The sequence below is a fragment of the Coregonus clupeaformis genome, chromosome 30 (genome assembly GCF_020615455.1).
Source record: "Coregonus clupeaformis isolate EN_2021a chromosome 30, ASM2061545v1, whole genome shotgun sequence".
Taxonomy (NCBI): domain Eukaryota; kingdom Metazoa; phylum Chordata; class Actinopteri; order Salmoniformes; family Salmonidae; genus Coregonus; species Coregonus clupeaformis.
The window spans coordinates 40,852,390-40,877,813 of NC_059221.1; the positions used below are offsets into that span (position 1 = coordinate 40,852,390).

The following is a 25,424-nucleotide window of genomic DNA, read 5'->3' on the forward strand; positions in this document are numbered from 1 at the left end:
AGATGCAGTGCCTTAGACCGCTGCGCCACTCGGGAGTCCCATCTTAGAAGACATTCAACTAAATTCAACTCTGCACGATGGAAGGCATGTTTGGTAGACATTGAAAGCATAATATCACAGCAAATACTGACCATGGAAATACTGACCAGGGAAATACTGACCAGGGAAATACTGACCAGGGAAATACCCTTTTCCAAAAATGTTTATTCTTTATTGACATGTTAAGAAAGACACCATGTTGCAGCGTATGAATAGCTTGACTCTTCTTTGGGCAGCCAGACAGTGCTGAACTCAACAGCACATCATCATAACACCAGACCAGACCATGGAGCTCTGTCCCAGACCCACATCATCATAACACCAGACCAGACCATGGAGCTCTGTCCCAGACCCACATCATCATAACACCAGACCAGACCATGGAGCTCTGTCCCAGACCCACATCATCATAACATCAGACCAGACCATGGAGCTCAGTCCCAGACCCACATCATCATAACACCAGACCAGACCATGGAGCTCAGTCCCAGACCCACATCATCATAACACCAGACCAGACCATGGAGCTCAGTCCCAGACCCACATCATCCTAACATCAGACCAGACCATGGAGCTCAGTCCCAGACCCACATCATCATAACACCAGACCAGACCATGGAGCTCAGTCCCAGACCCACATCATCCTAACACCAGACCAGACCATGGAGCTCAGTCCCAGACCCACATCATCATAACACCAGACCAGACCATGGAGCTCAGTCCCAGACCCATATCATCATAACACCAGACCAGACCATGGAGCTCAGTCCCAGACCCACATCATCATAACACCAGACCAGACCATGGAGCTCTGTCCCAGACCCACATCATCCTAACACCAGACCAGACCATGGAGCTCAGTCCCAGACCCACATCATCATAACACCAGACCAGACCATGGAGCTCTGTCCCAGACCCACATCATCCTAACACCAGACCAGACCATGGAGCTCAGTCCCAGACCCATATCATCATAACACCAGACCAGACCATGGAGCTCAGTCCCAGACCCACATCATCATAACACCAGACCAGACCATGGAGCTCAGTCCCAGACCCACATCATCATAACACCAGACCAGACCATGGAGCTCAGTCCCAGACCCACATCATCCTAACACCAGACCAGACCATGGAGCTCAGTCCCAGACCCACATCATCATAACACCAGACCAGACCATGGAGCTCAGTCCCAGACCCACATCATCCTAACACCAGACCAGACCATGGAGCTCAGTCCCAGACCCACATCATCCTAACACCAGACCAGACCATGGAGCTCAGTCCCAGACCCACATCATCATAACACCAGACCAGACCATGGAGCTCAGTCCCAGACCCACATCATCATAACACCAGACCAGACCATGGAGCTCAGTCCCAGACCCACATCATCATAACACCAGACCAGACCATGGAGCTCAGTCCCAGACCCTCATGGCTGAGCCCTCCGTCTGTCTCCCCTGAGAGGAACAGGAAGTCACATAAATACATAGTTTTCCCTCCTTTTCTTTCCCACAGAGCAGAGTGTATATCATCACATGTACTTCACCATTCAGTTACACACAACGTTCACACTCATGTTGTGTCTCATGTTGTGTGGCTGGCTGACAGCAGCTGGTGTCTGTTTGTATGTATGTGCATGTTCACATAGATACGATCAGATTGCACTTTTGTACAAATCTTGAATGCTATGCACTGGTTGTTGAATATTACAATAGCTTGTCACTTCAAATGGCATTTTTTAAATAAATATTGGTCCACCTTTCAGTAGACTTATGTCAAGGACACCCAGAACCTTCTGTTCCCTTTCGAGATAATTCACTCTTTCCTGTATCAACCTGTCTCTCACTCTTTCCTGTATCAATCTGTCTCACTCTTTCCTGTATCAATATGTCTCACTCTTTCCTGTATCAATCTGTATCACTCTTTCCTGTATCAATCTGTCTCACTCTTTCCTGTATCAATCTGTCTCACTCTTTCCTGTATCAATCTGTCTCACTCTTTCCTGTATCAATCTGTCTCACTCTTTCCTGTATCAATCTGTCTCACTCTTTCCTGTATCAATCTGTCTCACTCTTTCCTGTATCAATCTGTCTCACCCTTTCCTGTATCAATCTGTCTCACTCTTTCCTGTATCAATCTGTCTCACTCTTTCCTGTATCAATCTGTCTCACTCTTTCCTGTATCAATCTGTCTCACTCTTTCCTGTATCAATCTGTCTCACTCTTTCCTGTATCAATCTGTCTCACTCTTTCCTGTATCAATCTGTCTCACTCTTTCCTGTATCAATCTGTCCTACTCTTTCCTGTATCAATCTGTCTCACTAGACCTACCATCCTGATCCCTCTTCCATTGAGCTGTGTCTGTCTCTCCTCCAACCCCAGACAGCACCCCTACTCATCCACCCTACACTTACCTCAACCATCCACTCATGACATCACTATCTTTGTCATCCGTGGCCAGACATATACCTTCTTCACTGAATAAACAGAGACACTAACTGGACCAAAGCAGTCCTATGCTTGATTAGAGACCATGTTCCATTGCAGTACAGAAAACGACGACAGTACACAGCTACAGACGATACTCTATCCCTGACCTGAACACGTCTGTTTCAACTGGGAGTTGTGAGTATAGGTGATAGTGCTTTGTTGAGATGAGGACGTACATTGACTTTCACTTGCATGCTTGACAGCAACATCAACGGTTTTAATTAACAGTCTTACAGCCAAGGTTAGAAGATACTTTTTTTTCCCTTTTATTTCACAGTATCAATGAAGTTCTAGTCTTTCTTGCTCCTCACACACACACACACACACACACACACACACACACACCTGAATGTGTGAGAGCTGTGAAACATCCAGAGCCTATTCTTGCATCGTTAAGAGTCTGTAAATTCTAGCTCCAACGCCTGTGCAGACAGAACAGGGCTCTGGACCCTAAACACATCCTCCTAAGTACCTGTATTTCAGACAGACACACCGCAGGAACCACAGCATCTGGTCAACGTCATCATTGTCATCATCAGCATTCAGTCATTTCTACCACTGCCATTATTGCTTTGAATATTTGTTTAGGGAGGAGTGTGATTTCTCATCCTACTTCTCTTCTAAGGAAGCAGTCCTGACCCCCCCCCTCCCCAAAGAAAGGCAACACAATACAGAATAACAATGTCCTCCTGGAAAAGATGTACCCCTCAATGGTCTGTGGGATTTATCAATAAATAATAAACAACGTGGGGTAGGCCTGGGTATCATTCCAGAGCCTCCCCCTCCTGTCTCTTTCCTCTAAACGTTGGACACAGTGTTGGAGTCCCGAGCCTGGCGGATCCCGTACAGCCACTTGATGACACGAGCGTTCCTCTCAATGATTGAGATTCCGTAGGGGACACGCTCCCCGGGTCGGGCATGACCCTCCTCGCCCTCCACCTCCCCTTGTTCCTGCGCCTGCTCACACTCAGAGCTGGCGGTGCTGACGCTGCGCAGCTTGGACACAGACACAATATCTGAGCTGGCTCTGGCAAAGCGCTCCACTCCCCCCATGCCCTCCACCTCATCTGGGTGCAGCCCACAGTAGTTGAAGAAGCGTTCCAGGTCCGCTGTGGCTCGTGAGTACTGGTCACTCAGGTCAGACTTGGAGCGGTGTAGGGAGGGGTGTTTACGGGCCGAACCGGGGCGAGACCCCCTGGAGCTGGCTGAAGACAGGCGGGTGAAAGCAGGGGAGGCCGGGGGCATCATGCCCGCCCGGATCAGTATGGGGCTGGGAGGCAGGTAGGTTGGGGGATAGGGTAGAGGCTGGGTGGGGGTGAGGGTCTGAGGCTGGGGCTGGGCCTGCTGTGAGGGTGGTGGTGATGGGGCCTGGGGCTTAGCCACCTGGGGCTGGGAAGTCTGTCTGGGCTTGATCTGAGGCTGGAACTGGGTCCTCTGGGGCTTCCTCGGCTCAGTCTGGGGCCTCACATCCACCCTGCGCACCATCACTGAGTTAGGAGAGCTGTAGGGAGCTGGCACCCCCACCCTGTTCAGGACTCGATTGATCCTCTCCTGGTCAGCTGAGAGTCCATTCCCCATGCTGTTCCCCCCAGATGAAGGAGAGGAGGCGGAGGGTGAGGAGGGGATGGGAGATGGGGAGCAGAGAAGTGGTCCATCACACACGTTGTTGATGAGGTTGTTGAGGATCTCCAGGTTAAGAGGGGGTCCCCTCCTCCACCCTGCCCCTCCTGTCCCTCCTCCGTTCTCTGAGTCGGCAGGCCGCCGGGGCACCTTGCGGGCCGGGGGGGCGTTGATCCGACACTGCAGCATCATGCCCGGGGACAGCAGAGGCTTGCGGATGATGGGTGGTTTGACAGGCTCCTGCCTGGTGAGCACCACCTGCTGGCTCTTCACATACTTGGCCTTGTCCGCCTCCAGGCGCTCCACCGCGCTCAGCTTACGGGCTCCAGGCTCCGCTGGCCGCCGGAAGTAGTCAGGTCCCTTGTTGAGGATGCGGAAAGGCATGGCTGAGGTGAAGGGGACCCCCACCAGACGTCCGTCTGAGGGTCGGAGGGTCTCTACAGGCATTCTGGAGCTGTGAAGGAGGAGCAGAGCGTTAAGAAAAGAGAGTGAGACTGGGGGTAATGTTCATTGTCCTTTTTGTGCTCTCAAATGTCCTAAACCAAAGAAAATAGGAATTTTGTATTCCCCTTTTATCCCCCCGTCTCCTCTCCTCCCTCCACCCAAGGCCCCCTTTAACTTTCTTACTTGTTTATCTGTTCCTGCTGCTGCTATTTCTCCTCCGTTCTTCCTCCTTTCTTCACGTCGTCCCTCTGGTCTATTATCTGTCCTCCTCACTGAAAGGCTACTTGTGGGACAGAGTCACCATGGCTCGCACACCACATCAGTCTGGCTCAGTGACCCAACGGGGGCAGATCCTGCAGTTGCAGCTGCTGGTTGGTCCCTTTAACTAGATCACACAGCAGAAAACAGTCTGGCTCAGCCACAGACTGTCAGAGCAACTAAATCTCCTGATCCTGCTCCGTCTGTCTGGTCCGATCCTCCCACTGTCCTCAAAAGCAGCAGATCAACTGGCAGCTCCGCAGATTCCCGGGGTCCCTGGAGTGATGCTCCAGCAGGGCTCCTGGAGAGGAGAGAGAGAGACAGAGGAAGACGGTGTCAGACTAACAGGACAACCACAGGGAGCTCCTCTCCCAGTAACGTAACTACTCCACATTAACAAAAGCACACACTAAAGGAAAGGAGAGCAGACCGCCCAGCTTTAATATGCCGTCTGACTCCTCCCCTAAAAACGCTCACAGCCTCTGGCTCCTGGGTCCCACAGCAGCCAATCACAGGCCAGACTGGGAATCTCAGCAGGGCAGGGAGGAGGGGTGGAGGGTGGGAGCTGCACTGCTATTGGCTGTGGTCAAAGGATCTGACCAATTGCACCCCTCCCCCGACTGACAACAAAACACTGGGACTGAATTTTCATTCAAATTAAATGATTTGAAAGGGAGAAGAAAACAATTTTTAAAAAGGAGAGAGAGAAAGGGGGAGAGAGAGAGTGGGTAAAACAGCTGCAATATTTTACATTCAGTTGCATCAAACACAGCAGGATCTTATGAAAACATTTCAACTTCCTCATAAAAAAAAAAATAATAATAATAATAATTGTAAAGTGGTTATCCCACTGGCTATAGGGTGAATGCACCAATTTGTAAGTCGTTCTGGATAAGAGCGTCTGCTAAATGACGTAAATGTAAATGTAAAATTACTCCACATGTTCTGCTCTCTGTTCAACATTACAGACAGACACTGAGAGAAAGTCTTTGTGATGAAATATGGGCAGGTCAAAACTGTCAAGGCAGATGATATGAAGTTTTATAACCGCTCCATAACACCAGACCTGATCCTCTTAATCCCAGTACAACACTCAGGCGCAACACCTCTTCCTGGTAAACATGAGCCTTTTTTAATACTCTTTATGAATGTGTTGACTGGAGAAAGAAGAGAATTGCTCCATTGCTGTTCTGGTCTCACAGCAGATTACAGCTCTCATCCACCACTTAGTTCTCCTCCTTTCTTGATCCCCAGTTTCAGAGGAATTGAAAAGCAATTCCGTTTTTTTTTATTTGTCGTCTTCACACATCTTTTTTCATTACAGTTACACCATCAAACTCCCGGATTACATCACACTGAGTCCTACCGGGCTCATCTCTTTCCCCTCACCGCCATCATCATCCTCACCATCATCATCATCCTCACCATCATCATCATCATCACCATCATGACCATATTCATCCGCACATTTTTTATGTATCTTTTTATAGCCTTGCTGTCTCCCAGAGCCCAGTAGCATCAGAGAGAGAAAGCAGGGCCGGCAGGCGGTTCATACTACTGTAGCTCAACTCACACTGCTCCTTTCATCCTCCGTATGACACAACTAAAGAATAACTCTCCACTGAAATAGACCCAAATAGACATAAGAGCACTAGTGGTAAATGCCTTCGCTGCTCTAGCTACATCCTGTTATGTTATGTTGAAGCATGGAGAGGACGAGTCACCACACAGAAAGGACATGACTATAATCATGACATTGGCACATAAAACAAGGTTGCATTGTCTTGTGTAGCTCAGTCTCTCCTCACACACTGAGCTGTCTCGAAGAGGCAGGTATTTTAATAGCTGGCACAGTTGCTCAGGCATGAGTGGTGACTGGGTGAGGTGGCTGTCTGGCTGGCAGGCGCTCTAGTGTCTGGGCTTTACCCGACCTAGTCATCATTCACATCCACAGCTACTGTGGAGCTCTCCGAACACAGCCATGCTGCAGCCCTACAGGGCCAGAGACATACACACAAGGACAGGACACTGTCAAACACTCCAACACTGCAGCTCCTGGTCAAAGGCCAGACAAATCTCACACAGACAGACAGTGACCTTTCCAGAACCCACTCAACCTAGATTCTTGTTCAGACAAGAGACTCAGTAACCCCCCTGCCCCCCCCCAAAAAATCTCATTTTTCTCGCTCCTGACCTAATCAATTTCCCAGTTAACTGCCACACTCATTCTGTTGTGTGATTAGCATTCTTGTATGGTTAGCATACTGGGTGTAATCACACCAACAAAGGAGTGGCATTGTTCTGGTGGTAATTAGGATAACCCTCTCCTGTTCCTGGTGATGAAAACACAGGGCTGTCCTTTTCTCCCTGGACGGTGTCGCTGCCTACCGCCCATAAAAACCCATCCTAACTGACGGCATTATCCTCAAATTCACTCGCTTTGTTATCTGTGGCCCCAGCCAGAGATACGGCCATGAATCCCAAATACTGTGCGTTAAGAAGGGAGGTGTCGAAACACATCCCACCAACACAGTCCAACACTAAGCTATCCATCTCCTCCTGAAGACCTGGCTATTGTCATTCAGAGGTAGGCAGGTACACACGGTCCTCTTCCATCTTGCCCCCAACACCAATGGGCTGCCAGTGTTTTATGTTAATGTATCTCTAGTGTTATAGTGTTTGCATCAGGACGACGACACTAAAGACTTGAGCAGAATCAACAACCTCTGCATCATTCGAAACTGTTGCTTTGTGTGAAGGTTCACAGTTAATTAGCCATTGTTATGTAAATTTGTTTTTACACTGCTGCTACTCGCTGTTTATTATCTATGCATAGTCGCTTTACCCCTACCTATATTTACATTTGACATTTTAGTCATTTAGCAGACGCTCTTATCCAGAGCGACTTACAGTTAGTGAGTGCATACATTATTATTTTAAAAAAATTTAATGGGGGAATCGAACCCACAACCCTGGCGTTGTAAGCGCCATGCTCTACCAACTGAGCTACACGGGACCCAGCTATATGAACAAATTACCTCGACTATCCTGTACCCCCGCACATTGACTCGGTACCGGTACCCCCATGTATATAGCCTCGTTATTGTTATTTTATTGTGTTACTTTTTATTTTATTTTTTACTTTATTTTATTTGGTAAATATTTTCTTAACTCTTTCTTGAACTGCATTGTTGGTTTAGGGCTTATAAATAAGCATTTCACGGTAAGGTATTTGGCGTATGTGACAAATCAGGTTTGATTTGATGTGATTTGATTTAAATGCAAGCTGAAAAGTACCAGGGCTTTGCCTTGTTAGAGCAGGTCCGCCGGATCCATGGCCCAGTGAGACACGGGTGCCGGCCAGTGTAGATGGAAGGTCCGCCGGAACCATGGCCCAGTGAGACACGGGTGCTGGCCAGTGTAGATGGAAGGTCTGCCGGATCCATGGCCCAGTGAGACACGGGTGCCGGCCAGTGTAGATGGAAGGTCCGCCGGAACCATGGCCCAGTGAGACACGGGTGCCGGCCAGTGTAGATGGAAGGTCCGCTGGAGCCATGGCCCAGTGAGACACGGGTGCCGGCCAGTGTAGATGGAAGGTCCGCTGGAGCCATGGCCCAGTGAGACACGGGTGCCGGCCAGTGTAGATGGAAGGTCCGCCGGATCCATTGGCCAGTGAGACACGGGTGCCGGCCAGTGTAGATGGAAGGTCCACCGGAGCCATGGCCCTGTGAGACACGGGTGCCGGCCAGTGTAGATGGAAGGTCCACCGGAGCCATGGCCCTGTGAGACACGGGTGCCGGCCAGTGTAGATGGAAGGTCCACCGGAGCCATGGCCCAGTGAGACACGGGGGCCGGCCAGTGTAGATGGAAACAGAAAAGTCTGAGCCTTTTGGGTAAAACACTGGGGTAAATCCTCAGTGAAAATGCACCAACACAGTGCAGGTCCGTATCCTAATGTCTTCTCTATGGGACTATAATGGGTGTGTAAACGTCAGTGTCATAGTGTATTTAATGCCCCAGCCTGAGGGGTGACCTGATATGACAACAAGAGGCCCTCAACGACCTGACAACTGGACAGGGGACGGGGGACGGAAGAAAGGACAGTATTACTTCCCGATGGAAACAAAAACACACCTCCAATGGCATGGCATGCTGGGTAAGAGACAGCCCTTGGATTTACTGCCTGGCTGGCTGAACATTCAACTACATCACTCAGGTTTGGACCTTCAAGTTGGATCAAACCTTCAGTTGGACCGACCACAGAAACGGAGAACGGAAATAGCCTGGTTAGAAAGAACATAGCTAACAGTGATATTCTACTTCTTTGTTGTGTTAAAGCACACCCTCAGTGTGGTCGGAAGAAACCGGAAACATCCGGTTTTCAGTGATACAAGAAAGGCAATAGTGCACGTGACATCAACAACCTGAAACAGTATCTTCAACCTATCTTAATTTCCCCTGAAAACTAGACGCCTGCTATGTTAGGTTACGTTTAATTTCCCCTGAAAACTAGACGCCTGCTATGTTAGGTTACGTTGAGTGTACCGTTTTTCATTCAGCTGATGATTAGTGGATAATGATATGCCTTACGGGAAAAGCACATGGGGAAGTGATGCCATAAGATAAGTGCTTCATCTATTGGTGGTCAGTGAGCAACGAGCATGCTGGGAAAGAGGGGTTCAACCCAGTGGCCTCCGGCTAAAAGGAAAAAGAAGCCCACAGAGATCCAGAGTACATAACCAGAGAGCCATGAGGGGTAATTACAGGGCAATACTGGGACTGGGAGCACTCTGCTTCTCCTATAATACAGCATCTATCAGTTTACTGACTGGATGCCATATACAACAGACAGTGACCCGTGAGAGACAGATAGAGAGAGAGAGAGACAGATAGAGAGAGAGAGAGAGAGAGAGAGAGAGAGAGAGAGAGAGAGAGAGAGAGAGAGAGAGAGAGGAGAGAGCGAGAGAAAGAGATAGAGAGGAGAGAGAGAGAGAGAGAGAGAGAGAGAGAGAGAGAGAGAGAGGAGAGAGAGAGAGATAGAGAGGAGAGAGAGAGAGAGAGGAGAGAGAGAGATAGAGAGAGAGAAAGGGAGGAGAGAGAGAGTGAGAGAGAGCAGGGGTTTAAGAGAAAGAGAGGAAGAGGACAGGACGGAACAGAGTTATGTGTTCACTGAGGAATTCTAAATATATATATATCCTATGCGTCAGGTGAATAGGACTTCCATCCATCAGGCATCTAAAAGGGTTCAAAAAGCGGTGGACAGTAGTCCTGGAAAGCAGTCTCAATACAGTAGCCGTGAGCAAGACCGAAATAAAAAACAAACACAGTGAGATGGTGTGACTGACTGACTTCCTGGACTGAGAGTATAGGTGCCCCTCCAGAGCTGTGAACTCACCTCAGTCTGTGGAGATATGTATGAGCCTTGTCCTCTACTCGAATGACTGCTGGTTACAGACAGACTGAAATGAAATGAACATAACCTCAGTATGTATAACATAGCCTAACTCGTCAAAAAGACAAAAGGAAGGCAACTCCACACAACGGTAATCCAATGGTCTGCACTGACAGACCAATCAGCACCAACCCCACCACCAAATGTGCTCCAGATTTTTGGTCACCCAGCAGTTCAGAGGTTATCAAGCAGTCTATCTCCAGGGGTGATTTAAGAGGTTTTACTGGAGTAATGAAGAAAGACAGCTTTTCCCAGGGGAGGAGTGCAGCTGCAATTCCACAGTATCAGCAAATATCACAGATTTAAACCAAAAACCTGATAACTTTATGGCATGGCCTATCTCCTCCACACAGATGCTGAACTGCATTCAAGTTTCCCCCCCCCTAACAATCACACTCCCAGCAGGACAAAGTCAACTGTGAGAGTCACATTAGAGCCAGTCTTTAACGAGAGAGTTATTACAGCATCAAACTCTCCCTCCCCCACTGTACTCCCTCCCCCCACTGTACTCCCTCCCCCACTGTACTCCCTCCCCCACTGTACTCCCTCCCCCACTGTACTCCCTCCCCCACTGTACTCCCTCCCCCACTGTACTCCCTCCCCCACTGTACTCCCTCCCCCACTGTACTCCCTCCCCACTCCCCACTCCACCTCTAACCCAGCACTGTCTGGCTCTATGGCCACAGTCCCATTCTCAATTAAATCAAATCAAATGTTATTTATCACATGCTACGAATACAGCTGGTGTAGACTTTACAGTGAAATGCTTTCCCAATGATGCAGTCCCAATGGACCTTCTACTCTAACCCCCCCGACACACACAGACAGACAGACAGACAGACAGACATCACCCAATGGACCTTCCACTCTAACCTCTCAATTACCATCTATCTATCATCATAATGTTCACAACCATTCATGTTCCTCTGAAATCCCTAACCCTAAGGCTCAGTCCCCAGCCCTGCTAATCTTAATGTTAGATAACACAGTATAGACAGAGCCCTTTACTGTGGTAGCTCAGGAGAGAGAAAGGGAGCACAGAGCAATGAATGCATTGCAAAGATATGCAGGCACGGACACCATCACAAACATGTCCATAGTCAGCCAGCCAGCCAGCCAGTAATCACAGAGATGTGATTCTGGGGAGAGAGTGGCCAGGCTGAGTCACCAGATGGTCCTCCCTGTTGGCTTTGCCAGAGAACCCCACTTTCCCACAGACACACACAGACACACACACCTCAGTCATCATCCAATGATTAACCCCTGGAATCCCAGGTTGTTTTGCCATAGGCAGGCAGAGAGCCTCTCAAAGTCCAAAGTGCCCAGGAGAGAGAGGGGCAGTTTGTTTGTTTTAACTGACGGCCTGAGGATATATGACCCTCTACAGTGCATTCAGAAAGTATTCAGACCCCTTGACTTTTTCCACATTTTGTTATGTTACAGCCTTATTCTAAAATGGATCAATCTACATTTTTGCTAAAAAAAGAAAACAACAAAAAAATACATTTTTTACATATTTAGTATTCAGACCCTTTGCTATGAGACAAACATTTTTACTCAGGTGAATCCTGTTTCTACAACTTGATTGGAGTCCACCTGTGGTAAATTCAATTGATTGGACATGATTTAGAAAAGGCACACCTGTCTAGATAAGGTCCCACAGTTAACAGTGCATGTCAGAGCAAAAACCAAGCCATGAGGTCAAAGGAATTGTCCGTAGAGCTCTGAGACAGGATTGTTTTGAGGCACAGATCTGGAGAAGGGTACCAAAACATTTCTGCAGCATTGAAGGTCTCCAAGAACACAGTGGACTCAATCATTCTTAAATGGAAGACGTTTGGAACCACCAAGACTCATCCTAGAGCTGGCCGCCCAGACAAACTGAGCAATGGGGGGAGAAGGACCTTGGTCAGGGAGGTGACCAAGAACCCGATGTTCACTCTGACAGAGCTCCAGAGTTCCTCTGTGGAGATGGGAGAACCTTCCAGAAGGACAACCATCTCTGCAACACTCCACCAATTAGGCCTTTATGGAAGACTGGCCAGACAGAAGCCACTCCTCAGTAAAAGGCATATCACAGCCCGCTTGGAGTTTGCCAAAAAGCACCTAAAGGACTCAGACCATGAGAAACAAGATTCTCTGGTCTGATGAAACCAAGATTTAACTATTTGGCCTGAATGCCAAGCATCACGTCTGGAGGAAACCTGGCACCATCCCTACGGTGAAGCATGGTGGTGGCAGCGTCATGCTGTGGGGATGTTTTTCAGCGGCAGGGACTGGGAGACTAGTCAGGATCGAGGGAAAGATGAACGGAGCAAAGTACAGAGATATCCTTGATGAAAACCTGCTCCAGAGCGCTCAGGGCCTCAGACTGGGGCGAAGGTTCACCTTCCAACAGGATAATGACCCTAAGCACACAGCCAAGACAACGCAGGAGTGGCTTCGGGACAAGTCTCTGAATGTCCTTGAGTGGCCCAGCCAGAGCCCAGACTTGAATCTCTTGAGGGACCTGAAAATAGCTGTGCAGCGACGCCCCCCATCTAACCTGACAGAGCTTGAGAGGATCTGCAGAGAAGAATGGGAGAAACTCCCCAAATACAGGTGTGCCAAGCTTGTAGTGTCATACCCAAAAAACTTGAGGCTGTAATCGCTGGCAAAAGTGCTTCAACAAAGTACTGAGTAAAGGGTCTGAATACTTATGTAAATGTGACATTTTTATTTTTAATAAATGTGCAAACATTTTTTAAACCTGTTTTTGCTTTGTCATTATGGGGTATTGTGTATAGATTGATGAGGGAAAAAAACGATTTCATCAATTTTAGAATAAGGCTGCAACGTAACTAAATGTGGAAAAAATCAAGGGGTCTGAATACTTTACGAATGCACTGTACACAGTAGTCTATACACAGGCTGGCAACAGAGACACACTCACCTCACCAGCCAACCTGTGGATCTGACTTAAAGCTACATTATCCCAGTTAGGCATTACAACTGTCCTAGCTACATCATTATCAACAGCATGATCACAGTTTTCAACATGCTCATTCTGAAATGCATTGTTGGTAAGAATGTGTTTACCCTCTTAAATTCTCCCACTGCCATACATACTTTCACCCGATTAAGGCGAGAGAGAGGATTGTCTTCGAGCAGAGTTACCAAATGTTATAATCAAGGCCAGTATTTTTAGGAACATTCCAGCAACAATGAGGCCACAGGAGCCAGAGCCGAGAAGACACAGAGAGAATGGATGGTCTCTGTGTCTTCATGGATAGAAGTCTCCACAGGCTTTGTTTTTTTTTTACCACATTTGTTCAGCCAACTTACAACAAATGTATCTAGGTTAGTTTCAAATGGAATGTGCTTCTGGTTAATGTAAATGTCAGTTACATATCTGGAGTACAAAAGTGATTTCCCTTGAGTCAAAGTCTGGTTACCTCAACTAACAGAGCACCAAAGCCTCCTACCATAAAAGCACACAGACACAAACCCCGTCTAAACAATGACTGTTTGATCCGCTCGTCCAGACAGTCCTAGTTTAGTTTACCTGCTTGTGAGTGTTCACGAATGGAATCCTCAGCGGAGTCTCAAAGATCTGGAACCAAGCACTCTCTGGAACACTGAAGATTCCTCTAGTCTAAGTGAAAAGCCAGCTATGAGAATGTAGAGCAGGAGTCTGCGTCTAGAGAGTGAGCGTGTGCTGAGTGCTGTCTGAACACAAACCTGTAGAGGCTGGCTCATTCCCTCATCTCAAACACTCCTCCTCCTGCTCTCACTCCACCCTATGCCTTGAACCAGGAAGAGCCATTCTGGAGCCAGGACGTACGGGCTTTTATTCGCAGCCACATGACATCCCTTACACTTTCTGACACCGTCTTCCCCACTTCCCTTTAAGGATTAGACACATTTTCCTTTACCTGTGACAGATGATCAAGGGAATGGTGCCACTGTGCCAGGGTAGGATTCCAGTACACTGTAAGTCAACTGTCATACAGTGCAGGCATTAGTTTTAACCAGCATAACATCGCCTAATATGTCCCTAACAAACCCCATGAACAAACAATTAACTCTTACCTATTTTATGCACATACACCTCTGGTCTGCTGGACAGGAAGTGATATAACATCATAGAAAAGGATGGGTAAAGGAAAGAAAATCATGTGCAAATGGATGAGGATATCCTGCCGTTAAACCTGATAGGCCTGTGTTACAGCGGCAGGCCTACTGGGAATACCTGGGAAGGACTGAGCTATGTAACACTGCCCTGCGTGAGTCTATGTCCAAGTCCATTCATACCAGCAGCTTTATGGCTTCCTGTAAGCCAGAGCTTTACCGTACTTCTCTTCCACAGTTCAAACACACACGTCTTGCTTATTTATGGGAAACTATATGTAGGGTGGGGTGTTAAGGCCAGGGTTCTGTGGGTAGAATGTTATGTCAGAGAGAACAGCAGAACCAGTCAGATCACAGAGAAGAGCAGAACCAGTCAGATTACAGAGAACAGCAGAACCAGTCAGATTACAGAGAACAGCAGAACCAGTCAGATTACAGAGAACAGCAGAACCAGTCAGATCACAGAGAACAGCAGAACCAGTCAGATCACAGAGAACAGCAGAACCAGTCAGATCACAGAGAACAGCAGAACCAGTCAGATCACAGAGAACAGCAGAACCAGTCAGATCACATAGAACAGCAGAACCGGTCAGATCACAGAGAACAGCAGAACCAGTCAGATCACAGAGAACAGCTGGACCAGTCAGATCACAGAGAATCAGTCAGATTACAGAGAACAGCAGAACCCGTCAGATCACAGAGAACCAGTCAGATCACAGAGAACAGCAGAACCAGTCAGATCACAGAGAACAGCAGAACCAGTCAGATCACAGAGAACAGCAGAACCAGTCAGATCACAGAGAAGAGCAGAACCAGTCAGATCACAGAGAACAGCAGAACCAGTCAGATCACAGAGAACCAGTCAGATTACATAGAACAGCAGAACCCATCAGATCACAGAGAACAGCAGAACCAGTCAGATCACAGAGAACAGCAGAACCAGTCAGATCACAGAGAACAGCAGGACCAGTCAGATCACAGAGAAGAGCAGAACCAGTCAGATTACAGAGAACAGCAGAACCAGTCAGATCACAGAGAAGAGCAGAACCAGTCAGATCACAGAGAAGAGCAGAACCAGTCAGATCACAGAGAACAGCAGGACCAGTCAGATCACAGAGAACAGCAGGACCAGTCAGATCACAGAGAACAGCAGGACCAGTCAGATCACAGAGAACAGCAGGACCAGTCAGATCACAGAGAAGAGCAGAACCAGTCAGATCACAGAGAACAGCAGGACCAGTCAGATCACAGAGAACAGCAGGACCAGTCAGATCACAGAGAAGAGCAGAACCAGTCAGATCACAGAGAACAGCAGAACCAGTCAGATCACAGAGAACAGCAGAACCAGTCAGATCACAGAGAACAGCAGGACCAGTCAGATCACAGAGAACAGCAGAACCAGACAGATCACAGAGAACAGCAGGACCAGTCAGATCACAGAGAAGAGCAGAACCAGTCAGATTACAGAGAACAGCAGAACCCGTCAGATCACAGAGAACCAGTCAGATCACAGAGAACAGCTGGACCAGTCAGATCACAGAGAACAGCAGAACCCATCAGATCACAGAGAACAGCAGGACCAGTCAGATCACAGAGAAGAGCAGAACCAGTCAGATTACAGAGAACAGCAGAACCCGTCAGATCACAGAGAACCAGTCAGATCACAGAGAACAGCTGGACCAGTCAGATCACAGAGAACAGCAGAACCAGTCAGATCACAGAGAACAGCAGAACCAGTCAGATCACAGAGAACAGCAGAACCAGTCAGATCACAGAGAACAGCAGGAACAGTCAGATCACAGAGAACAGCAGAACCAGTCAGATCACAGAGAACAGCAGAACCAGTCAGATCACAGAGAAGAGCAGAACCAGTCAGATCACAGAGAACAGCAGAACCAGTCAGATCACAGAGAACAGCAGAACCAGCCAGATCACAGAGAACAGCAGAACCAGTCAGATCACAGAGAAGAGCAGAACCAGTCAGATCACAGAGAAGAGCAGAACCAGTCAGATTACAGAGAACAGCAGAACCAGTCAGATCACAGAGAACAGCAGGACCAGTCAGATCACAGAGAAGAGCAGAACCAGTCAGATCACAGAGAACAGCAGAACCCATCAGATCACAGAGAACCAGTCAGATCACAGAGAACAGCAGGACCAGTCAGATCACAGAGAACAGCAGAACCAGTCAGATCACAGACAACAGCAGGACCAGTCAGATCACAGAGAACAGCAGAACCCATCAGATCACAGAGAACCAGTCAGATCACAGAGAACAGCAGGACCAGTCAGATCACAGAGAAGAGCAGAACCGGTCAGATCACAGAGAAGAGCAGAACCAGTCAGATCACAGAGAACCAGTCAGATTACATAGAACAGCAGAACCCGTTAGATCACAGAGAAGAGCAGAACCAGTCAGATCACAGAGAACAGCAGAACCAGTCAGATCACAGAGAACAGCAGAACCAGTCAGATCACAGAGAACAGCAGAACCAGTCAGATCACAGAGAACAGCAGAACCAGTCAGATCACAGAGAACAGCAGAACCAGTCAGATCACAGAGAACAGCAGAACCAGTCAGATGACAGAGAACAGCAGAACCAGTCAGATCACAGAGAACAGCAGAACCAGTCAGATCACAGAGAACAGCAGAACCAGTCAGATCACAGAGAACAGCAGAACCCGTCAGATCACAGAGAACAGCAGAACCAGTCAGATCACAGAGAACAGCAGAACCAGTCAGATCACAGAGAACAGCAGAACCAGTCAGATCACAGAGAACAGCAGAACCAGTCAGATCACAGAGAACAGCAGAACCAGTCAGATCACAGAGAACAGCAGAACCAGTCAGATCACAGCTCTCTTGCCTCTCCATGAGTATGCCACACAGATGCACAACTCCCGCGACAAACACATTTCTGATCCTTCAAACTGATGTACTTCTGTCCTTGAGCTGTTCTTGTCTATTAATGTTCTATATTATGTCATGTTTCCTGTTCTGTGTGGACCCCAGGAAGAGTAGCTGCTGCTTTTGCAACAGCTAATGGGGATGCTAATAAAACCCCACCCACTCCATTAGCCTTCTGCTAAACCAGCACCTGTACAAACAGGCCATGAACCCTGATCCATGTGTGAGTTGGCCCCCTCTCTCCTCTCCTCCATCCTCTGCTGCTTTGAAACACACACCACTCTGCCAGGGGACACACACCTCATCTCAGCAGAACAACTATTGAACTTGACTTCCAAAGTGCACCCAGTGGCTATGGTAATGTTTCGCCATGGAAACCCAAGTTTAGCTGAGCGTACCCAACAACCTAACTCCTGTTCCACCTGCCCTAGCTAGCTGCTAGGTAGGTGTCAGAGAGGATTAAACGGACTCAGTGTATGATTGGTATTCTCCAGCAGGGTCTAAATATAATGACCTATGACAAACTGTACAGATTGTGGTGTTGAATACGCAAACCATAATGTTGAAGCGCCCAAAGTCAAAATCCTTTGCTTATTGGTTGTGGTGCAACCAATTTGATGCTATATTTATAATGCTATTGTACATATAGCATTAAAATGCTGAAAATCTGATTACCACCTAGCTGATCATTGTCTGCAGCCGGCTCGGATCGTAGTCTAATGAAACAGGCAGGGAGAGTTAGCTCGTCCGTGGTGGTTGGCGAACCCTGGCAACCTTCTGGCCCGTAGCCCTTCGTGGCATCGACTGTGGCACAAAAGCATGCTGAAGTGGCAAAGTCGATATCCACGTTTATAAACACAGGGTTCCTACAGCTACTGTTATTTGTGGTTGTACATATTATTTGGAGTTAATTTTATGAGGGGGAGGGTGTTGAATTTATTTTACAGTACAAGGGGAGGGTCGTGTGAAAATATTTGTAACAGTGGGGAGGGGGTGGATTTTTTTTTAATGACACCTCGAGTTGGTATGTCCCTAAACCTGACCTCTGGGCGCAAACACACACAAACACACACACTATTGAACTAAATGCACCACAGTCTCAATCCAGCTAACTACGGATAAATAAAAAAAGACTTTAAACATAACAGCACTATAATGATGCAATAAAAAATACCTTGTTATCTACTCACATTTGTATGAATTGTGAATTTGCCTACGGAATATGCCATGATAAACTACAGTTAAAATTCAAATTTCTTTCAGTTGGCTTATCAGGGTGAATGAACTGCAACAGCCCCACAAGGTGAACATTCACAGGTGTCGTAAAAGCAAGCACACTGCCAGTCAGTTGGTTACAGTATGACCATTCTTCGAGAGATAAAACATTACAAAGCCACTGGCACAAACACAACAAGTGAAGTGATACTTTGCACAATAGCACAAGTTCATAAGATGTGAATGGCTGCCATGGAGAGTTGACTCCCTGCCCACCTCTACGTTTTACTACCCTAACTGTCTGACTCCCATTTTGAACCCAGTCGACACAGCGTGAACCAATAACAGCTTTACACAGCTCACTGTTTAAACACGGAGCTCCGTTGGACAATGGCCCCGATAGGTAGGGGGCAGAGGTACACAGCACGGCAGTACCTAGTCAAAGTAGAGGCCGCAGGGACTATCCCTCACGTGCACTGAGAAAGCATGGACCTGTCCTGGCCCTTTGGTAATGAAAGAAGGGAAGGTAGCAGCCGCCATCTGGACTGGAGGATTGTCTTTGGAGGGTGGAGAGCAGAGCAGACACGAGAGATCCTGCACACATTCCTCACAGACCTGGAGCTGCACAGCATTTCAAAACACCAGATAATCAGACGAGATGTCTGTCTGTCCATTGTGTTAGTGTATGATTGTGATCTTGGTCAAAGTTGGCACGGCCTCTAGCATCTTGTTCTAACACATAATGTCACGAGTCGCAAGTTAAAACACTGAAAAGGGTAGGCAAAGGGGAACCTAGAAACGCAAGACCTGAAAAATGATCAAGACAGGAGGAAACATAAGGGCACCTGTGACTTGGTAGAAAAAGGTGCATTCTTCTATTCCCAACAAAATAATCTTCAATACATAACTGCAAACAGCATTCTTTTTTTTGTATTGTTCAGTAGATGGTAAATGTCATAATAAAAAACCCTCAGTTATCTTATGCAGCTTTCAGAGTCAAAGCTTTAGCTATCTATTTGGCATGTCATCACCACTACCATACTCCTCCCTTCTGTTTGGCTTACCTCTGATGCAAGACGGAAGGGAAAGATGATATCTAGTCAGTTGTACATCTGAAACGTGTGTTGCGCATTTAACCCAAAACCTCTGAATCAGAGAGGTGTGGGGGGCTGCTTTAATCGACATTATCGGCTTCGGGGAATAGTGTGGAGCTCAATTCGTAGCTCAATTGGTAGAGCATGGCGCTTGTAACGCCAGGGTAGTGGGTTCGATCCTCGGGACCACCCATAAGTCGCTTTGGATAAAAGCGTCTGCTAAAAGGCATATTATTTATAGTGCCTTGCTCAGGGACAGAACAACAGATATTTACCTTCTCAGCTCGGGGATTCGATCCAGCAACTTTTTGGTTACTGGCCCAACGCTCCTACCCGCAAGGCTACCTGCCGATGCGAAGATATATTCAAACTGAGTGGGGTGGTAGACAGACAGTCCTTGAGTGGCCCAGCCAGAGCCCGGACTTGAACCCAATCGAACATCTCTGGAAAGACCTGAAAATAGCTGTGCAGCGACGCCCCCCCCATCCAACCTGACAGGGCTTGAGAGGATCTGCAGAGAAGAATGGGAGAAACTCCCCAAATACAGGTGTGCCAAGCTTATAGCCTAATACCCAAGAAGACTCGATGCTGTAATCGCTGCCAAAGGTGCTTCAACAAAGTACTGAGTAAAGGGTCTGAATACTTACGTAAATAGTTTTTCAGTTGTTGTTTTTTTTGGTATAAATTTGGCTACATTTTCAAAAAAACAGTTTTTGCTTTGTCATTATGGGGTATTGTGTGTAGATTGATGAGGGAAAAAAACAATTTAATCCATTTTAGAATAAGGTTGTAACGTAACAAAATTTTGAAAAAGTTGAGGGGTCTGAATACTTTCCGAATGCACTGTATGCTCACTAACAATCTGTTTCAATCTGACAGTTTACTTTAAATGAAGTTGCATAATGCCATGGAGGTGGTGAGTGGACTGGAGGATTACTTGGCTGGCAGTGTAAGCCGATCTCATCACATCGTAGATAACGCAGATAGTCAGTAGCAGCACTGACAACCAACCAGAATCAGTCAGAGAGAAGGGCAACCGGACACTGAGTCAGCCACTGAGAGAGAATTGACTAACATCTTCACAAAACGATTACCCCACCAGCAATGTGGGAGTTTTCCTATTCGATCCTAAAAACGAAAAAAAAAACACCCAAACTCTTTCTGATAGTCTACTCCATCCCTTTCCTGCTATGTCAAGTGGAGCAGAGCACTGAGTTTTAGTAAATTACAATTTGATGTTGGCTCTTTTTTTAATCAAGTCTGAGCTGATGGGCCAGAAGGTCATCTGGTGCGGTTCCAAACGAGGAGTGTAAAAACTGCACTAACCCAGATTGTTAATTACATTTTGATATTATGCAATCTGGTCGGGTAGATGATGTAACCCCAAAGACAACATGTCATTATATTTGTGTAGCTATTCGAGGCACTAACTGTGTGTGTAGCTATTCAAGGCATTGCCGAAACTTTGGTTAGGTTTACCCATTAAATAACGTTGGTTAGGTTTACCCATTAAACAACGTTGGTGAGGTTTACCCATTAAATAACGTTGGTTAGGTTTACCCATTAATTAACATTGGTAAGGTTTACCCATTAAATAACGTTGGTTAGGTTTACCCATTAAATAACGTTGGTTAGGTTTACCCATTAAATGACGTTGGTTAGGTTGACCCATTAAATAACGTTGGTTAGGTTGACCCATTAAATAACTTTGGTTAGGTTTACCCATTAAATGACGTTGGTTAGGTTTACCCATTAAATGACTTTGGTTAGGTTTACCCATTAAATAACATTGGTTAGGTTTACCCATTAAATAACGTTGGTTAGGTTTACCCATTAAATAACGTTGGTTAGGTTTACCCATTAAATAACGTTGGTTAGGTTTACCCATTAAATAACGTTGGTTAGGTTTACCCATTAAATGACGTTGGTTAGGTTTACCCATTAAATAACGTTGGTTAGGTTTACCCATTGAATAACGTTGGTTAGGTTTACCCATTAAATTACGTTGGTTAGGTTTACCCATTAAATAACATTGGTTAGGTTTACCCATTAAATAACGTTGGTTAGGTTTACCCGTTAAATGACGTTGGTTAGGTTTACCCATTAAATAACATTGGTTAGGTTTACCCATTAAATAACGTTGGTTAGGTTTACCCGTTAAATGACGTTGGTGAGGTTTACCCATTAAATAACGTTGGTTAGGTTTACCCGTTAAATAACGTTGGTTAGGTTTACCCGTTAAATGACGTTGGTGAGGTTTACCCATTAAATAACGTTGGTTAGGTTTACCCGTTAAATAACGTTGGTTAGGTTTACCCGTTAAATGATGTTGGTTAGGTTTACCCATTAAATAACATTGGTTAGGTTTACCCATTAAATAACGTTGGTTAGGTTTACCCATTAAATAACGTTGGTTAGGTTTACCCGTTAAATAACGTTGGTTAGGTTTACCCATTAAATAACGTTGGTTAGGTTTACCCGTTAAATAACGTTGGTTAGGTTTACCCATTAAATAACGTTGGTTAGGTTTACCCATTAAATAACGTTGGTGAGGTTTACCCATTAAATAACGTTGGTTAGGTTTACCCATTAAATGACGTTGGTTAGGTTTACCCATTAAATAACGTTGGTTAGGTTGACCCATTAAATAACGTTGGTTAGGTTGACCCATTAAATGACGTTGGTTAGGTTGACCCATTAAATAACGTTGGTTAGGTTTACCCATTAAATAACGTTGGTTAGATTTACCCATTAAATAACGTTGGTTAGGTTTACCCATTAAATAACGTTGGTTAGGTTTACCCATGAAATAACGTTGGTTAGGTTTACCCATGAAATAACGTTGGTTAGGTTTACCCATTAAATGACGTTGGTTAGGTTTACCCATTAAATAACGTTGGTTAGGTTTACCCATTAAATAACGTTGGTTAGGTTTACCCATTAAATAACGTTGGTTAGGTTTACCCATTAAATAACGTTGGTTAGGTTTACCCATTAAATAACATTGGTTAGGTCTACCCATTAAATGTGGTCCTCTGTAGCTCAGCTGGTAGAGCACGGCGCTTGTAACGCCAAGGTAGTGGGTTCGATCCCCGGGACCACCCATACACAAAAATGTATGCACAAATGACTGTAAGTCGCTTTGGATAAAAGCGTCTGCTAAATGGCATATTATTATTAAATAACGTTGGTTAGGTTTACCCATTAAATAACGTTGGTGAGGTTTACCCATTAAATAACGTTGGTTAGGTTTACCCATTAAATAATGTTGGTTAGGTTTACCCATTAAATAACGTTGGTTAGGTTTACCCATTAAATAACGTTGGTTAGGTTTACCCATTAAATAACGTTGGTTAGGTTGACCCATTAAATGAGGTTGGTTAGGTTGACCCATTAAATAACGTTGGTTAGGTTTACCCATTAAATAACGTTGGTTAGGTTTACCCATTAAATAACGTTGGTGAGGTTTACCCATTAAATAACTTTGGTTAGGTTTACCCATTAAATAACGTTGGTTAGGTTTACCCATTAAATGACGTTGGTTAGGTTTACCCATTAAATGTGGTCCTCTGTAGCTCAGCTGGTAGAGCACGGCGCTTGTAACGCCAAGGTAGTGGGTTCGATCCCCGGGACCACCCATACACAAAAATTTATGCACGCATGACTGTAAGTCGCTTTGGATAAAAGCGTCTGCTAAATGGCATATTATTATTATTATTATTATTAAATAACATTTGGTTAGGTTTACCCATTAAATGAGGTTGGTTAGGTTGACCCATTAAATAACGTTGGTTAGGTTTACCCATTAAATAGTTGGGACGGGAGCATGTATTGAGTGTGTGACTTTCTTTCCTTTTCTACAGTTTACTCTCCGTTAGTCAGCACCTCTACAAAAAATGTTGGTTGTGCGTCAGCCAATACTTTTCACTAGACTAACTGTAACATTACCATAATACTGGGCGGCAGGTAGCTTAGTGGTTAAGAGCGTTGTGCCAGTAACCAAAAGGTCACTGGTTCTAATCCCCGAGCCGGCTAGGTGAAAAATCTGTCGATGTGCTCTTGAGCAAGGCACTTAACCCTAATTGCTCCTGTAAGTCGCTCTGGATAAGAGAGTCTGCTAAATGACTTAAATGTACTACTGACATCAATCTGGCTGGATTTGGGACAGACAGACCAGAGATATGTGTGAAGAGGATACTACTGCAGTTCATCAAATTCACTACTAAATAAAGTACAACAACTGACTGCTCTTAAAACACAACTGAGCGTGCAAATCCAACTTGCTGGGGAAAATGACTCAAATCCCAGTGGGATGAAGTGTGAGAGGGCTGCTTGTGACTCAGTTTAGTGCTCTGTCAATATTGAATTCTAAAGAACATCCATATAAATGCACTGTTAGAACATGTCTGTTTGTGCCGTGGTGTAATAAAGCTTTGCTGTGGGTATCTGTCTAAAGCTCTGAGTCTCTCTTGAAAATGAGACCTAGGACCTAAATAAAATAAGCATCCTAAACACTCCTAGAAAGGTTAAGAAAACACATGTTGGTATCCAGTCTCACCACTATTGAGGAAGTAGTCCTGGGAAATTATTAAGGAAGAGGATGGCCTGTTTGTTTTGTCAGACAGCCAACTGTTGAATGTCACTGTTTGATGATAAACATGGTTTTCTGCTGAAACAACGTGCCATGGTTACTTTTCCAACGGCTTTTAACATGCAAGCATGTTATTTAATTTCTTCACCTGAGCAAGCAGCATCGGTAATAACCATTTCATTCACAAGTAGAGCTAGAGTATGCTGCACCACAGAAATCCCTATTCCTGATTTCTGGCTCAGACAAAAACATGAGGTCTGATAACAACATGGAGTTTACTCTGAGACAAGGTCCTGATTTCATTTCAAAGGAAGAGAAGCCAGCAACCAGGGCAATACAGGAAAGGACCACAACTTCCTGGACAATATCTCCCAACCCTGGCTTCCTCCTCCTAGGGAGAGAGCGGAACTTCAGCCCTTACACAGAAACCAGCGTGTAAATAAAACCAAAGGGGACAATGAGAAGTATGCAGAGCCTAGTCCACCTCCTTCCAATCCCACCACACCCCGTTCATCAGCTACATACCTCCTAATACCCTCCGTGGAGGTAACACCCATCACACCTCTCTCCTGATTTCTGGGAATTAAACATAGGTCTCCAGACAGATGCCAGATTTTTATTTTTTTTATCTAACTGTGATGAGCTTTGGGTTTCTTGGACCCGCTGGCTCTGTCAATCTTTGAGAAAATGATTTAGGATTAATATGACAGTTTAAGGGTTTAAGCCGCATAGAAAACATCATAAAGTAAGGTTTGGAATTAGCCTACTTCTGTGGTTCACCATCAATGCTAGGCACACAGGTCACCTATCCAGTCCCACAAGTCCGTTGGCTGACACACCTGTTCAAACACAAAGGACAACAACACATAAGGACTTATTTTACACGTTTCTCTTGAGTCAATCTGCATGGGGGGAAAGTTGTACAATCACAAAAACATCATAACGTTTTTGTTGTTGCATGAAAATAATCTTGATCATCTAAAATAGATAAAGAGACCCATGCCTAGGCTATGCCATTCATTCTGGTTTTAGCAAACTGAATTGGAATACGTATAAATAATGTTGATAATTTACTCACCATGGGCTTTCTGAGTGGTTTATCAATTTATTAGGATAATCTTTCTCGATGATTTAGCTAGCGAGTTACAGTAAAGTTATGTATCTGTAAAGGGATTTCCAGATGAGTATGATAACTGAT

General features: G+C 45.9%; 1 protein-coding gene across 6 annotated transcripts; it reads right to left on the bottom strand.

Annotated features, from left to right (window-relative positions):
• Nucleotides 1–25,424, bottom strand: LOC121546021 (protein FAM110B). Of its 6 annotated transcripts, XM_041856996.2 has the most exons (5): nucleotides 25,305–25,424; nucleotides 24,994–25,065; nucleotides 10,252–10,315; nucleotides 4,782–5,157; nucleotides 1–4,608 (listed from the first exon to the last, which is right to left on the bottom strand). In XM_041856996.2, exon 5 carries the CDS (start codon nucleotides 4,599–4,601, stop codon nucleotides 3,333–3,335), a length of 1,269 nt encoding a protein of 422 aa, XP_041712930.1. In that variant the 5' UTR covers nucleotides 4,602–4,608; nucleotides 4,782–5,157; nucleotides 10,252–10,315; nucleotides 24,994–25,065; nucleotides 25,305–25,424; the 3' UTR covers nucleotides 1–3,332. The 6 variants fall into 6 exon arrangements, with proteins under 6 accessions (XP_041712930.1, XP_041712928.1, XP_041712929.1 ...); XM_041856994.2 differs by lacking the exon at nucleotides 10,252–10,315; XM_041856995.2 differs by lacking the exons at nucleotides 24,994–25,065; nucleotides 25,305–25,424 and adding an exon at nucleotides 13,853–14,189.

Bases quoted from the DNA above. Each gene is read 5' to 3' on its own strand.
- LOC121546021 (XM_041856994.2), bottom strand. From the start codon at position 4,601: ATGCCTGTAGAGACCCTCCGACCCTCAGACGGACGTCTGGTGGGGGTC.